Source organism: Pleurodeles waltl, chromosome 7, assembly GCF_031143425.1.
Source record: "Pleurodeles waltl isolate 20211129_DDA chromosome 7, aPleWal1.hap1.20221129, whole genome shotgun sequence".
Classification (NCBI taxonomy): Eukaryota; Metazoa; Chordata; class Amphibia; order Caudata; family Salamandridae; genus Pleurodeles; species Pleurodeles waltl.
This window is the reverse complement of record NC_090446.1, coordinates 5,360,002-5,372,965: the sequence shown is the minus strand read 5'-3', so window position 1 is coordinate 5,372,965 and position 12,964 is coordinate 5,360,002. Positions and strand designations below refer to the sequence as shown.

At 50.3% G+C, this 12,964-nt stretch overlaps 1 protein-coding gene across 1 annotated transcript in view; it reads left to right on the top strand.

Annotated features, from left to right (window-relative positions):
- Positions 1 to 12,964, top strand: part of LOC138303495 (zinc finger protein 398-like) — a 41,400-nt gene that overhangs the window by 7,892 nt on the left and 20,544 nt on the right. Inside the window, exons 3-5 of the mRNA XM_069242674.1 lie at positions 9,867 to 9,977; positions 11,277 to 11,393; positions 11,571 to 11,681. Of these exons, the coding sequence (XP_069098775.1) occupies positions 9,867 to 9,977; positions 11,277 to 11,393; positions 11,571 to 11,681 (339 nt within the window). The remainder of the gene's footprint in view (positions 1 to 9,866; positions 9,978 to 11,276; positions 11,394 to 11,570; positions 11,682 to 12,964) is intronic.

The window sequence follows — 12,964 nt, the reverse complement described above, 5'->3', positions numbered from 1 at the left end:
CTCAGTATCAATACAGCAAGACACATGCTCAAAAGAATAACTCAAGACCAATTAAAAAAATACTTCAAGATCATGAAAATCAGGTAAGTACTTTTTAAGTTATGAATTTATAAAGTTTAGAAAATGTCTCCGTTCAGTGTGTCGTTACGCACCATAGGAATCAATGGAGAAATAATTTTAAAATGCATACAAAATCAGGCAGTGCATGTACCAATGTCTCCTTTTGCAGAATGGTCGAGGTCGTCGGTGTGCCCTGTGGGCCAGCTGGAGAAGTTCGGGCAGCTCCCGGTTTCGAAGAGAGTAGCGGCAGAAAGTCATTGGAGGTGGTGTAAGGCCACTGCGGGGGACCATTTGGAAAAGCACTGCATAGGTGGACTTCAAGGTGAGTCCAGTGGGTCCCCTTGGAGTGTCGCGGTCGCAAGGGGTGGGGGACCCTTACACCACAAGTGGATCTTCGGTGCAGAGCACAGGGCGGCCAGGAGCAGAGTGAATCAGTGAGCCAGAAGCTGTGCGCAAAGGTGCCTGTCATGGATAACGTCCTGGAAAAACTAGGAATTAGGCTTATTGCAGTTAAAGCCGTTACTTTATTGGCACTTTTACATATATTGGTCCTCTATTGCCTCTCGGACTCCTCTTTATATAGGCTTTAACTGAGTTCTCTTCTCAACACCTCTAATGATCTTCCTTGTTCTGTTTCTTGTAGGTGGGAAGGCTCTTCCCGTCTCTCGCTTCGCCCAGCCAGTCAACCTCTGAGTAATATCAAGAGGATCCAAAGTCAGGTAAGTGCATTAGATTGGTTTGGGTATTGGGGTGGATTGGGGAAAGTGCTCTTGAGGGCAGGTGAAGGGGGTTGTCAGCAAGTGCTCATACAGTGCATAGAAGTGATTTCCAGTGCCTGACAGTTTCCTCGTGCCTGTCAATCCCACCCCAAACCTTGCTCACACTCCCGTACCCCCCACCTCCTTTTGCAGCCCTGTCCATCTTAAATACTGTACCTTGTGACGGCATGTCCCAACTGGGATGTGGCTGGCATGGGTGGCCCTTGGGTATACTCTGTCTGCTCTCAGGTCCGTTGCTCCTCCTAGGTCCGTCACTCGGGTCCAGCGGCTTCTCTCTCCCAGTTCCCTACACCCTCGGGTCCCACGGCTTCATTCTCACTGCTTGCGACGTCCATGGATCCCGCATCTTCTTTCCGACGGCTCCTGACCTCCACGGGTCCCGCGTCTTCTTTCTGACGGCTCCCGACCTCCACGGGTCCCGCGTCTTCTTTCCGACGGCACCCGACCTCCACTGGTTCTGCATCTTCTTTCTCTTTCTTTTCGAACTCTTGTGTCTTCTGCTGTGCTCCCATGTCATTCCAGCAACAGATTCCGTCCTCCTCGGGTCGCTCCACCTTTGGGCACGGGATGGTGTCACTTGTTCATCCTGGGGCATGGTCCACAGCAGGAATCGTCACAGCGACCCTATGACGGTGCCCTGGGAAGCTAGAGGTAGGTCACTTTGAGGGTCGCTTGCAGGTCAGCAGGGCACTCTGGTTGGAGGTCCTGGTGTTTTCGACTGGGGCTTCCTCCTGGTCCTTTTTCAGTCCAGAGTGGACTGTACTTCTGGGTGTCCGACATGGCATGAGCAGTACCTGGGTCTGTTTCTTGGTAGGCGTTGTCCTTTTGGTCAGCATCCATTTAGTGAACTGTACTTCATGGTCTTTGTTACAGGGGAGTGATGCCTTCACTCCGAAGGGAGATCTTTGGCCAACCCTCAGCAGCAATTGTAGAGTCCTCTGTGCAGCAGGCATTGTTTGGCGCCACCCTCTTGGTGCAGCAGGACTTCAGTTCTTGAGCCTTGGGTCTTCTTTGTTGCTGTTCTTCTTTTGTCATTGGAATCTGAATCTGTGGTCTAGGGGTGTCCACTAAATACTGTATTTAGTGGGCATTTTAGGGGAGTATCTATTAGTAACCAATGGGTCATCTACTTTAAGGTGGCTACACTCACTAAGTGACCACTTCCTGTGGGCAGAGGTCACTTCCGTCAACCTGATTGGCTATTAACCTTCCTTGCAAGATGGAGGGAAATGAAATGGGGAGGGGGTTGCCTCGCATGCAACACCGTAGGGGTGGTGCAAGATGGGACTGACCACTCCTCCTGTCCTTTGTGTATTTTCCGGCCATTGCTCCTGCCAAAAGTGGGGGTTTGCAGCAGGATTGGCCATCTGCTAGCAGCAGTCTTGGTGGTCGGGTTTCAAAGGCGTTAAGCCCTTTGAAGCTCTCTAGCAGGGCAGTGCACATTCATGAGGAGCCAGGTGTGACACCTCCACCCAGGAAGGGCTTTGTTCTGGGACACAGAGACCAGGAGCTCTCACCCAGGGTTCTAGAATTGTCTGGTGGTGGCAGGCTGGTTGTGACCGGTCAGCAACCATGCAAGGATAGTTAGATTTTGCAGGGAGCATCTCGAAGGTGCCCCTGGGTACATTTTGGAATAAGTCCAATACTGGTACTAGTTTGGATTTATCATTCTGAGTTTTTTGATACCAAACAACCCAGGATTCAGAGTAGCCATTTTGTAGCTGTGAAACTCGACCAATGTCCAGCACATGCGTGTAAAATGACTGCTCTGTTCACTTATTATGTCCCGGTTTGGCAAGGACACACTAGGAGCATATTGCTCATGCATCTATGCCCACATATACAGAATAGTGGACCATGTCTTAGGGCTGAAAGGTCTGCCAGAGGGGTGAAAACTATATTGCATGCAGTCTATAGTGGACAGGGCACATAGTCTGTGTGCCATATCGAATTTGCTTTGTAAGATTGCATCAGGACACTCAGGGCCTCATTACAACCCTGGCGGTCAATGACCGCCAGGGTTGAAGTGGCAATCGTACCGCCAGCAGACTGGCGGTACAAATCGCCATATTTTGACCGTGGCACACCGCCGGGACCAGCGGTTTACCGCCATGGTTGTCCCGGCGGTCAGAATCCGCAGGGGCAGCGCTGCCCTGGGGATTCTGACTCCCCTTCCTGCGAACCTGTCCATGGCGGTAGACACCGCCATGGAAAGGCTGGTGGTAAGGGGAGTCGTGGGGCCCCTGCACTGCCCATGCACTTGGCATGGGCAGTGCCGGGGCCCCCAGGCACAGCCCGTCGCGATTTTCACTGTCTGCCTGGCAGACAGTGAAAAGCACGACGGGTGCTGCTGCACCGCCGCACCACCACATTGCCGCCAGCTCCATTATGGATGCATGGCCCTAGAGGGTGGCACAATCTGTGCTGCTGCCTGCATGGGCCTACCCCTAGTCCCCTATGCCCTGGGTACCTAAGTACCATTTACTAGGGACTTATGGTGGGAGCAAAAGGTGTTGCCAATTGTGCCAGTGCTTCACAACAGTTTTGGGAAAGAGATCTGACCCAGGGAACCTGGTTAGGAGGGGCCCTGGACACTAACAACTTTGAGACCACATCAAATACCAGTCAAAAATTGGGGGGCTAACCTTGACAAAAGAGGCCTTTTCTCACAAGCAACCACAAATTCAGGGATGTGGAAATAACCACTGCTTCTAAACCCTGTATCTTGTGCCCATTTTGGAAATACATAGGTTTCTTTGATGCCTCTTTTATTTTAGCAAATGAATTGCTGTATACCCTGTACACAATGAAAAACCATTGCAAGGTGCAGCTCAGTTATTGGCTCCAGACACCTACAAGCCCTATATATCCTCAAAACCAGAGGGGTCCAGCGGACGTAAGTGTATTGCTTTTGAAAATCTCCCATAGTTAGAAAAAGTTACAGATGAAAGCTTATATAAATGGCTGTTTTTTTTCCAATTCAATTTTAATATATATTTTTTTTTCAAGTGTTTCTTTTAATAGGAAAACCTTGAAGGATCTGCACAAACGACCCATTGTGGAATTCACAATTTTGTCTACTTTTCAGAAATGTATAACTTTCTGCGATCCACCATTGGTTTCACACCTGTTTCCACCAAAAAGTGGAAGGAGGTTGAAGGCACAAAAAATAGAAAAAATGGGCTATGTCCCAGTGAAATGCCAAAACTGTTGGAAAATGTGGTTTTCTGATTCAAGTCTGCGTGTTCCTGGAAGCTGATAAGATGGTGATTTTAGCACCGCAAACCTTCGCTGATGCCATTTGCTGGGAACAGACACTTTCTTCTGCAGCACTTCTCCCCCATTTTTCCAGCCCCCTCCCCAAATTTAGCTGTATTTTGGCTTGTATCTTGGTCCCTTCCATGGGAATTCACAAACCCTGGGTACCTTTAGAATACCCACGGTGTTGGGGGGAAAAAGGACACACATTTGGAGTGAATAGCTTATGTGGACAAAAAGTTATGGGGGCCTAAGCTCAAACTACCTCAAATAGCCCCAAAAAAGTCTTAGCACGGGGTTGGGGAGGCCTATCAGTGAAGCGGTTAAAGAACACTGGTTGCATTGGAAAAAAAGATTGATTATTTAAATGCAGTTAGAAACGTGGTCAGCTGCCCACAACAGGTCACTATGCTTTTGATGGCAGTGCACTGTAGTGGGTCGCAATTTGTGACCTGCCTCGCTAATATGCATGAGGTAGGCTGAATTGCGACCCATTACGATTTGGTGTTTTGAAAACCGACCTTTAGTACATAGGTTGGTTTACAAAGTAACATTGGTTTCGCTAAAAGTCATTGAGCAAATTGTAGCCACTTTTAGCAAATCTGATTTATGTACAATTGGCACATACAGCTTTGATAGAGTGTTTTTTGCACAGGAAGGCGTTCAGGCTCATTCTGTACTAACTGCGGTCTAAGTAGAAATCCCACAAAGAGAGAGTTGTGGTGATCTAGCCTGCTAATACTTACATCAAAGGACCTGGAGCTTATAGTGTGAATAGGCTAGAAGCTACTCTGCACCTCATACAGACTTAGGGCCTGATTATGAGTTTGCGGATGGGATGAGCTGTCCGCTGAACCCCCGACGGGGAGGTTGCCGCCATACTGGCTACCCCCGCTGGGCCCATTACGGCTTTTCCACTAGGCTGATGGAGCAACACACCCCTCAGACTCATGATGATGAGTGAGGTTACCCAGACCCTCATTGGAGGATTGGTGGTGGAGGTAGCGGTGATATAAACCGCAGGCTGTGGGGATGATACACAGCAGCTTCGTTCTAAGAAACAGTTCTCTCCAAGACGGAAGCAGTGATGGAGGACAAGCTGTCTGGAACTCCAAGCCACATTCCCCTTGGTCTCACAGGTGCCACAGGGTACCCGGTGTATTCACTGAACTGAAGGAATCGGACTTGCAACATGTAAGGATATAAACAGTTCCAGCCAGCGGGACAGGGGAGTGCGCAGGTGCAGTCCTACAACAACTCCTATCAGAATCTGTGGAATTTGATAAAGACGAAGGAGCTCTCCCAGTCAGTGAATGATACAGAGATTGATTTCAGCACCGAGGACTTCAGTGCTAGAACGTGCCCTCTTAGTTTAGCGACGTGCCACTTATGGGCTCCTTGGTGGAAATAAAGCAAGTATCTAATAGGGGGAAAAGTAGAAGTATTGCAACAGACCAGGGAAATGGCAGAGAGGGAAGGGAGCTGAATACTGGGTATTGATTGGTGAGAGAGGGATGGGAGCTGGATACTGGGTATTGATTGGTGAGGAAGGGACGGGAGCTGGATACCCGGGTATTGATTGGTGAGGGAGGGAAGGGAATTGGATACCTGGATATTGATTGGTGAGAGAGGGAAGGGAGCTGGATACCCTGGTATTGATTGGTCAGGGAGGGAAGGCGGCTGGATACCTAGATACTGATTGGTGACGGAGGGAAGGGAGCTGGATACCCAGGTATTGATTGGTCAGGGAGGGAAGGGAGCTGCGTACCCGGGTATTGATTTGTGAGGGAGGGAAGGGAGCTGGATATCCGGGTATTGATTGGTCATGGAGGGAAGGGGGCTGGATACCTAGATACTGATTGGTGAGGGTGGGAAGGGAACTAGATACCCGGGTATTGATTTGTCAGGGAGCGAAGGGAGCTACCTACCCAGGTATTGATTGGTGAGGGAGGGAAGGGAGCTGGATACCCGGATATTGATTGGTGAGGGAGGGAAGCTGGATACCCAGGTATTGATTGGTCAGGGAGGGAAGGGGGCTGGATACCTAGATACTGATTGGTGAGGGAGGGAAGGGAGCTGGATACCCGGGTATTGGTCGGGGAGGGAAGGGAGCTGGATAGCTAGATGCTGATTGGTGAGGGAGGGAAGGGAGCTGGATACCTGGATATTGATTGGCGAGGGAGGGAAGGGGGCTGGATACCTAGATACTGATTGGTGAGGGAGGGAAGGGAGCTGGATACCTAGATACTGATTGGTGAGGGAGGTGAGGGAGCTGGATACCCGGGTATTGATTGGTCAGGGAGGCAAGGAAGCTGCCTACCCGGGTATTGATTGGTCAGGGAGGGAAGGGAGCTGGATACCCAGATATTGATTGGTCAGGGAGGGAGGGGAGCTGGATACCTGGGTATTGATTGGTCAGGGAGGAAGGGGGATGGATACCTAGATACTGATTGGTGAGGGAGGGAAGGCAGCTGGATACCCGGGTATTGATTGGTGAGGGAGGGAAGGGAGCTGGATACCCGTATATTGATTGGTGAGGGAGGGAAGGGAGCTGGATATCTGGTATTGATTGGTGAGGGAGGGAAGGGGGCTAAATACCTAGATACTGATTGGTGAGGGAGGGAAGGCAGCTGGATACCCGGATATTGATTGGTGAGGGAGGGAAGGGAGCTGGATACCCGGATATTGATTGGTCAGGGAGGGAAGGGAGCTGGATATCCAGGTACTGAGTGGTGAGGGAGCTGGATACCAGGATATTGATTGGTCAGGGAGGGAAGGGAGCTGGATACCCAGGTATTGATTGGTCAGGGTGGGAAGGGAGCTGGATACCTGGATATTGATTGGTGAGGGAGGGAAAGGAGCTGGATACCCTGGTATTGATTGGTCAGGGATGGAAGGGGGCTGGATACTTAGATACTGATTGGTGAAGGAGGGAAGGTAGCTGGATACCCAGGTATTGATTGGTCAGGGAGGGAAGGGAGCTACGTACCTGGGTATTGATTGGTGAGGGTGGGAAGGGAGCTGGATACCCGGATAACGATTGGTGAGGGAGGGAAGGGAGCTGGATATCCGGGTATTGATTGGTCAGGGAGGGAAGGGGGCTGGATACCTAGATACTGATTGGTGAGGGAGGGAAGGCAGCTTGATACCCAGCTACTAATTGGTGAGGGAGGTAAGGGAGCTGGATACCCAGCTACTAATTGGTGAGGGAGGGAAGGGAGCTGGATACCTAGATACTGATTGGTGAGGGAGGGAAGGGAGCTGGATACCCTGGTATTGATCGGTGAGGGAGGGAAGGGAGCTGGATACCCGGATATTGATTGGTCAGGGAGGGAAGGGAACTAGATACCTAGATACTGATTGGTGAGGGAGGGAAGGGAGCTGGATACCCGGGTATTGATTGGTCAGGGAGGGAAGGGAACTGGATACCCAGCTACTAATTGGTGAGGGAGGGAAGGGAGCTGGATACCCGGATATTGATTGGTCAGGGAGGGAAGGGCGCTGGATACCTGAGTATTGATTGGTCAGGGAGGGAAGGGAGCTGGATACCAGGATATTGATTGGTGAGGGAGGGAAGGGATCTGTATACCCGGTTATTGATTGGTGAGGGAGGGAAGGGAGCTGGATACCAGGGTATTGATTGTTATGGGAGGGAAGGGAGCTGGATACCGAGATACTGATTGGTGAGGGAACGAACGGAGCTGGATACTGGGTATTCATTGTTATGGGAGGGAAGGGAGCTGGATACCCGGGTATTGATTGGTCAGGGAGGGAAGGGAACTGGATACCCAGCTACTAATTGGTGAGGGAGGGAAGGGAGCTGGATACCCGGATATTGATTGGTCAGGGAGGGAAGGGCGCTGGATACCTGAGTATTGATTGGTCAGGGAGGGAAGGGAGCTGGATACCAGGATATTGATTGGTGAGGGAGGGAAGGGATCTGTATACCCGGTTATTGATTGGTGAGGGAGGGAAGGGAGCTGGATACCAGGGTATTGATTGTTATGGGAGGGAAGGGAGCTGGATACCGAGATACTGATTGGTGAGGGAACGAACGGAGCTGGATACTGGGTATTCATTGTTATGGGAGGGAAGGGAGCTGGATACCCAGATAATGATTGGTGAGGGAACGAAGGGAGCTGGATACTGGGTATTGATTTGTGGGGGAGGGAAGGGAGCTGGATACTTAGATACTGATTGGTGAGGGAGGGAAGGGAGCTGGATACTGGGTATTGATTGGTGAGGGAGGGAAGGGGGCTGGATACGGAGATACTGATTGGTGAGGAAGGGAGCTGGATACTGGGTATTGATTGGTGAGGGAGGGAAGCGAGCTGGATACCTAGATACTGATTGGTGAGGGAGGGAAGGGAGCTGGATACCCGGGTATTGATTGGTGAGGGCGGGAAGGGAGCTGGATACTGGTTATTGATTAGTGAGGGAGGGAAGGGAGCTGGATACCTAGATACTGATTGGTCAGGGATAGAAGGGACCTGGATACCCGGGTATTGATTGTTGAGGGAGGGAAGGGAGCTGGAAACCCAGGTTTGATTGTTACAGGAGGGAAGGGAGCTGGATACCCTATACTGAATGGTGAGGGAGGGAAGGGAGCTGGATACTGGGTATTGATTGGTGAGGGAGAGAAGGGAGCTGGATACCCAGATACTGATTGGGGAGGGAGGGAAGGGAGCTGGATACCCGATACTGATTGGTGAGGGAGGGAAGGGAGCTGGATACTGGGTATTGATTGGTGAGGGAGAGAAGGGAGCTGGATACCCAGATACTGATTGGGGAGGGAGGGAAGGGAGCTGGATACTGGGTATTGATTGGTGAGGGAGGGAAGGGAGCTGGATACCTAGATACTGATTGGGGAGGGAGGGAAGGGAGCTGCATACCCGGGTATTCATTGGTGAGGGAGGGAAGGGAGCTGGATACTGGGTATTCATTGGTGAGGGAGGGATGGGAAGGGAGCTGGATACCTGGGTATTGATTGGTGAGGGATGGGAGGGAGCTGGATACCCGGGTATTGTTTGGTGAGGGAGGGAAGGGAGCTGGATTCTGGGTATTGATTGGTGAGGGAGGGGAGGGAAGGGGAGGGAGCTGGGTACCCGGGTATTGATTGGTGAGGAAGGGAAGGGAGCTGGATACTGGGTATTGATTAGTGAGGGAGGGGAGGGAGCTGGATACCAGGGTATTGTTTCGTGAGGGAGGGAAGGGAGCTGGATACTGGGTATTGATTAGTGAGGGAGGGAAGGGAGCTGGATACAGGGTATTGATTGGTGTTGGGGGGATGGAGCTGCATACCCGGGTATTGATTGGTGAGGGAGGGGAGGGAGCTGGATACCCGGGTATTGATTGGTGAGGGAGGGGAGGGAGCTTGATACCCGGATATTGATTGTTACGGGAGGTAAGGGAGCTGGATACCCAGATACTAATTGGTCAGGGAGGGGAGGGAGCTGGATACCCGGATATTGATTAGTCAGGGAGGGGAGGGAGCTGGATACCCGGATATTGATTGGTCACTCTAACAATACGACTAGATGTCACAAATGTAAACATAATTCTAGAGCAATGTTCCATTGTCTAATTATATATGTATACTTCTTTTGAATGCTATTGAAACTGTGTGAATTTCAGTTGTAAAGATTTTAAAGTCACTTGGCTAACATTGCGATAATTTGCTGAATTGAATCTTATGCAAATAAATCCGAGCAGACTAGATAAAAAGAAAATTAAAAATAGAGTGCTTATCTTTCCCGTCTTTCATTACAGGCTACCAGATTGTCCACCCGGATAATTTACTCCAGGTTTATAGAGGAAAGGATTCGTACGTGCCAGTGTCCCGCGCTGGAGAGCACACCGAGCTGCAGGAGCCTGGTTCGTGTAAGTAGGTCTGTGTACAACATGTATGTGGCGGAGATGGCAAGGCCTGCGTGGTCACACGTAGCTGTTTCTCTTGCGGTGAATTTTAACTTGCTCAGGTAAACTGATTGGGACTAAGCATCTACTGAGTTAACATGATGGGAAGAACAGTTCTAAGATTGGCCCCCATCATGTCATGGTTTAGTTTATGATTCGCCTCTAGCTTTCTTTGGATTTGTCTTTTAAGAATGGTGAGTGTGAGGGAACTTGATTTCACAACCACAGGAAACTGTTATTCTTATCTGCACTGAGAAGTGTGCAGTATTCCAGCAAATGTGTTCCAGGAAGAGATTGGGTACTTCAGACAGTCCGATTGGCCAGAATTTGGGGGCCACTTCTGAGTGAGTGCCAGCGACCTGTCTGATTGGCTGAAAGAGCTGGATGTTCCAGCAGTTTGATTGGCTTGCATGTGACTAGTCATCCTGACCCCTGATTCAGTAAGATTTTCTGAAAGACACCAGATTGTTACTTGAACAGTTTTGTGCTCCTGAGAGACCATTGGGTGTCCTCGTGGAAAGAGAATATTCTGTGTGCTTAGTGGTACCTCATTGTGGGGTTCTTTCCTTTTAAAGGTGGAATGCCCCAGGTGCAGAATGCATGTTTTGGTGGGTTTGGTGAGTGTTCGTTTTCTACACCCTGAGGAGCACCGGCAGCTGATTTCAATCAATCAATCATGGATTTGTAAAGCGCGGCTAATCACCCATAGGGTCTCAAGGCGCTGTTTGTGGGCGTGCTGCTCAGTCGAAGAGCCAAGTCTCGAGGTCCTTTCTGAACTGCATCATTGATCTGGCCTGCCTGAGCTTGAGGGGTAGCGCGTTCCATGTCCAGGCTGCTAGGTAGAAGGATCTTCCTCCTACTGAGCTACTCCGGATCTCTGGGACAGCTGCAAGGGCGAGCTGGGAGGAACGGAGACATCTGTTGGGTACGTAGAAGGCGAGGCGGAGGTTGAGGTATGCTGGTCCAATATTGTGCAGCGCCTTGTAAGTGTGGATCATGAGTTTGTAAGTGATGCGCTTGTTGACTGGGAGCCAGTGTAGGTCTCCGAGGTGGGAGGAGATGGGGCTGTGTCGGGTGATGTCCAGGATCTCCAGAACAAGCTGTGCTGCTGCAGGCGTCTGCCACAGTCAAAGACATTTGCACCAACCAATCCGTCTGAACGTTCACAAAAGCCAGTGGATGAAGATGAAGAGTTTGAACCCTGCTGCCCGGTTCAGACTGGTTCGAGCTCTTGTGTGTAACCCTGTCTGTTTATCTGTGCAGCGTCTCTCCCGGAAGTCATTCCTGATGTCCTATTCAGGATCTCTCACAAGGAGGAGTCAGATTGTGGAGAGCGGCAACACTCAGATGAAGCAGGAAGCTGCAACAGTGCCAGTTCATGTGAGTTTAATCTTCTTACAAGAAAGCATAGACCCTTCCAGGCATCGCAGTGATCCTATTAGGTTGGTAGCAGCGCTTGGCATTACCAGTAGGCGCTATGTTAGGGCCTGTGCTCTCGCTGTACACTTTGGTCGACCGTACCATCTTTAATAGTTCATATGTCTGCTTTATCGACAGGTTTTCCAGTTGTGACGGCTGCTTTCTCCCTAACAAAGGAACAAGAGTTACAGTTGTATCCCGCGCTCCAGCAGAACCTCCAGCGAAGAGAGAAGAGTGATCATCCCTCGAGTGAGTGAACGGTGGTGGGCATGCAAAGTGTATGTAAGAACTCTTCATAGTGCCTGTGGACTAGAATCCGAGGATTGACAAACTGATAAATCGAGTCTTCACCTGCGGAGGCAATAGAAAGAGCAAACATGTTTATTCTGTTATCCTGCGGCACTAATCCTTTTTACTTTCACCTGCTTGTGAAGTTTAAGCTGCGCAGTGCAATCAGAATATTTCCATTTAGTGTTGACTTGTTGGGAACCTTCTCTGACACTGCACCCTCTGCCCCATCCCAGCCCTTCCCCATAATCCCTAAAGAATAAATGGAACTCTCTTGATGGGTCTCCAGCAGTGGCAACCATCCTTTGTCTGGCTGACGTCACATGGCCCAAATGCTGTTATCCCCTGTAGATCTCTGGATCTTGTTCTGCCTGTGTTCTTCTTTCTGAAAAGTGCAGGGAGGCTTAGGTGGCATTGACTGTTGCACCCCAAGAGGATGCAAGTAGCACTGTAGGTTGATGATGGAGTGAAGAAGTCTTTTCTTCCAGTATCTCAACAGCTGTCTCTGCAAGTGGCCCAGAATAATCCTGCTACATGCCTTCCCTAGGAGCACTGTTAACGGAAGTTCCAGTGTTCCTGGGACAAGTGACGTCACAAGAATGACAAGTATTTGTTGGATGTGTGGGGCTGCAAGGCGTTCTGCTGGTTTTCACATGTGTGTCCGGGTATTTTACCCTGAGACTTTGTATGTTAGCAGCAGGACAAATCTCCGGGTGAAACATCATGGGCCTGCGGTAACCCCACAAAGCACATCCTTCCGATGTGCAGTGAATCTTGTTATCAGCCTCATCTGAATTATGAGGCCACTCGAACTGTGGGCTTGCGTAGTCCTGTCACCTTTGCTGTCCTCGCACTGTGGAAACCAGTGACTGCTGTCATGTGGTTTGTGCAACTAACTGAGTAAATCATGGGTGCATGAGAGGTGGGGGATTCACAGAGGGGGTGTCCTCTGTGTACACGTATTTGCACTGATATTGTAGGATGCTTCATAAGTCCAGCGGCTGTCACTGATGATGTCTCCCCCTTCCCTGATTACCACCCCGGCTCTGCTGTTTTCCGTTCCCTTTTCTGTCCAGAAGCCACCGAAGAGCTAAGCTCGGTTTGTGTCTCATTTAAATTCACCTGCATTGAAGGTAACAGGAAGGGTCCTTTACAGTCACCTGCTCTAGACAACAGGCCTTTCCCAGCGGGTCAGCAAGTGGCCTGAAAGTGGCAACACTTGAACGGATGCCGTAGGACAGTGT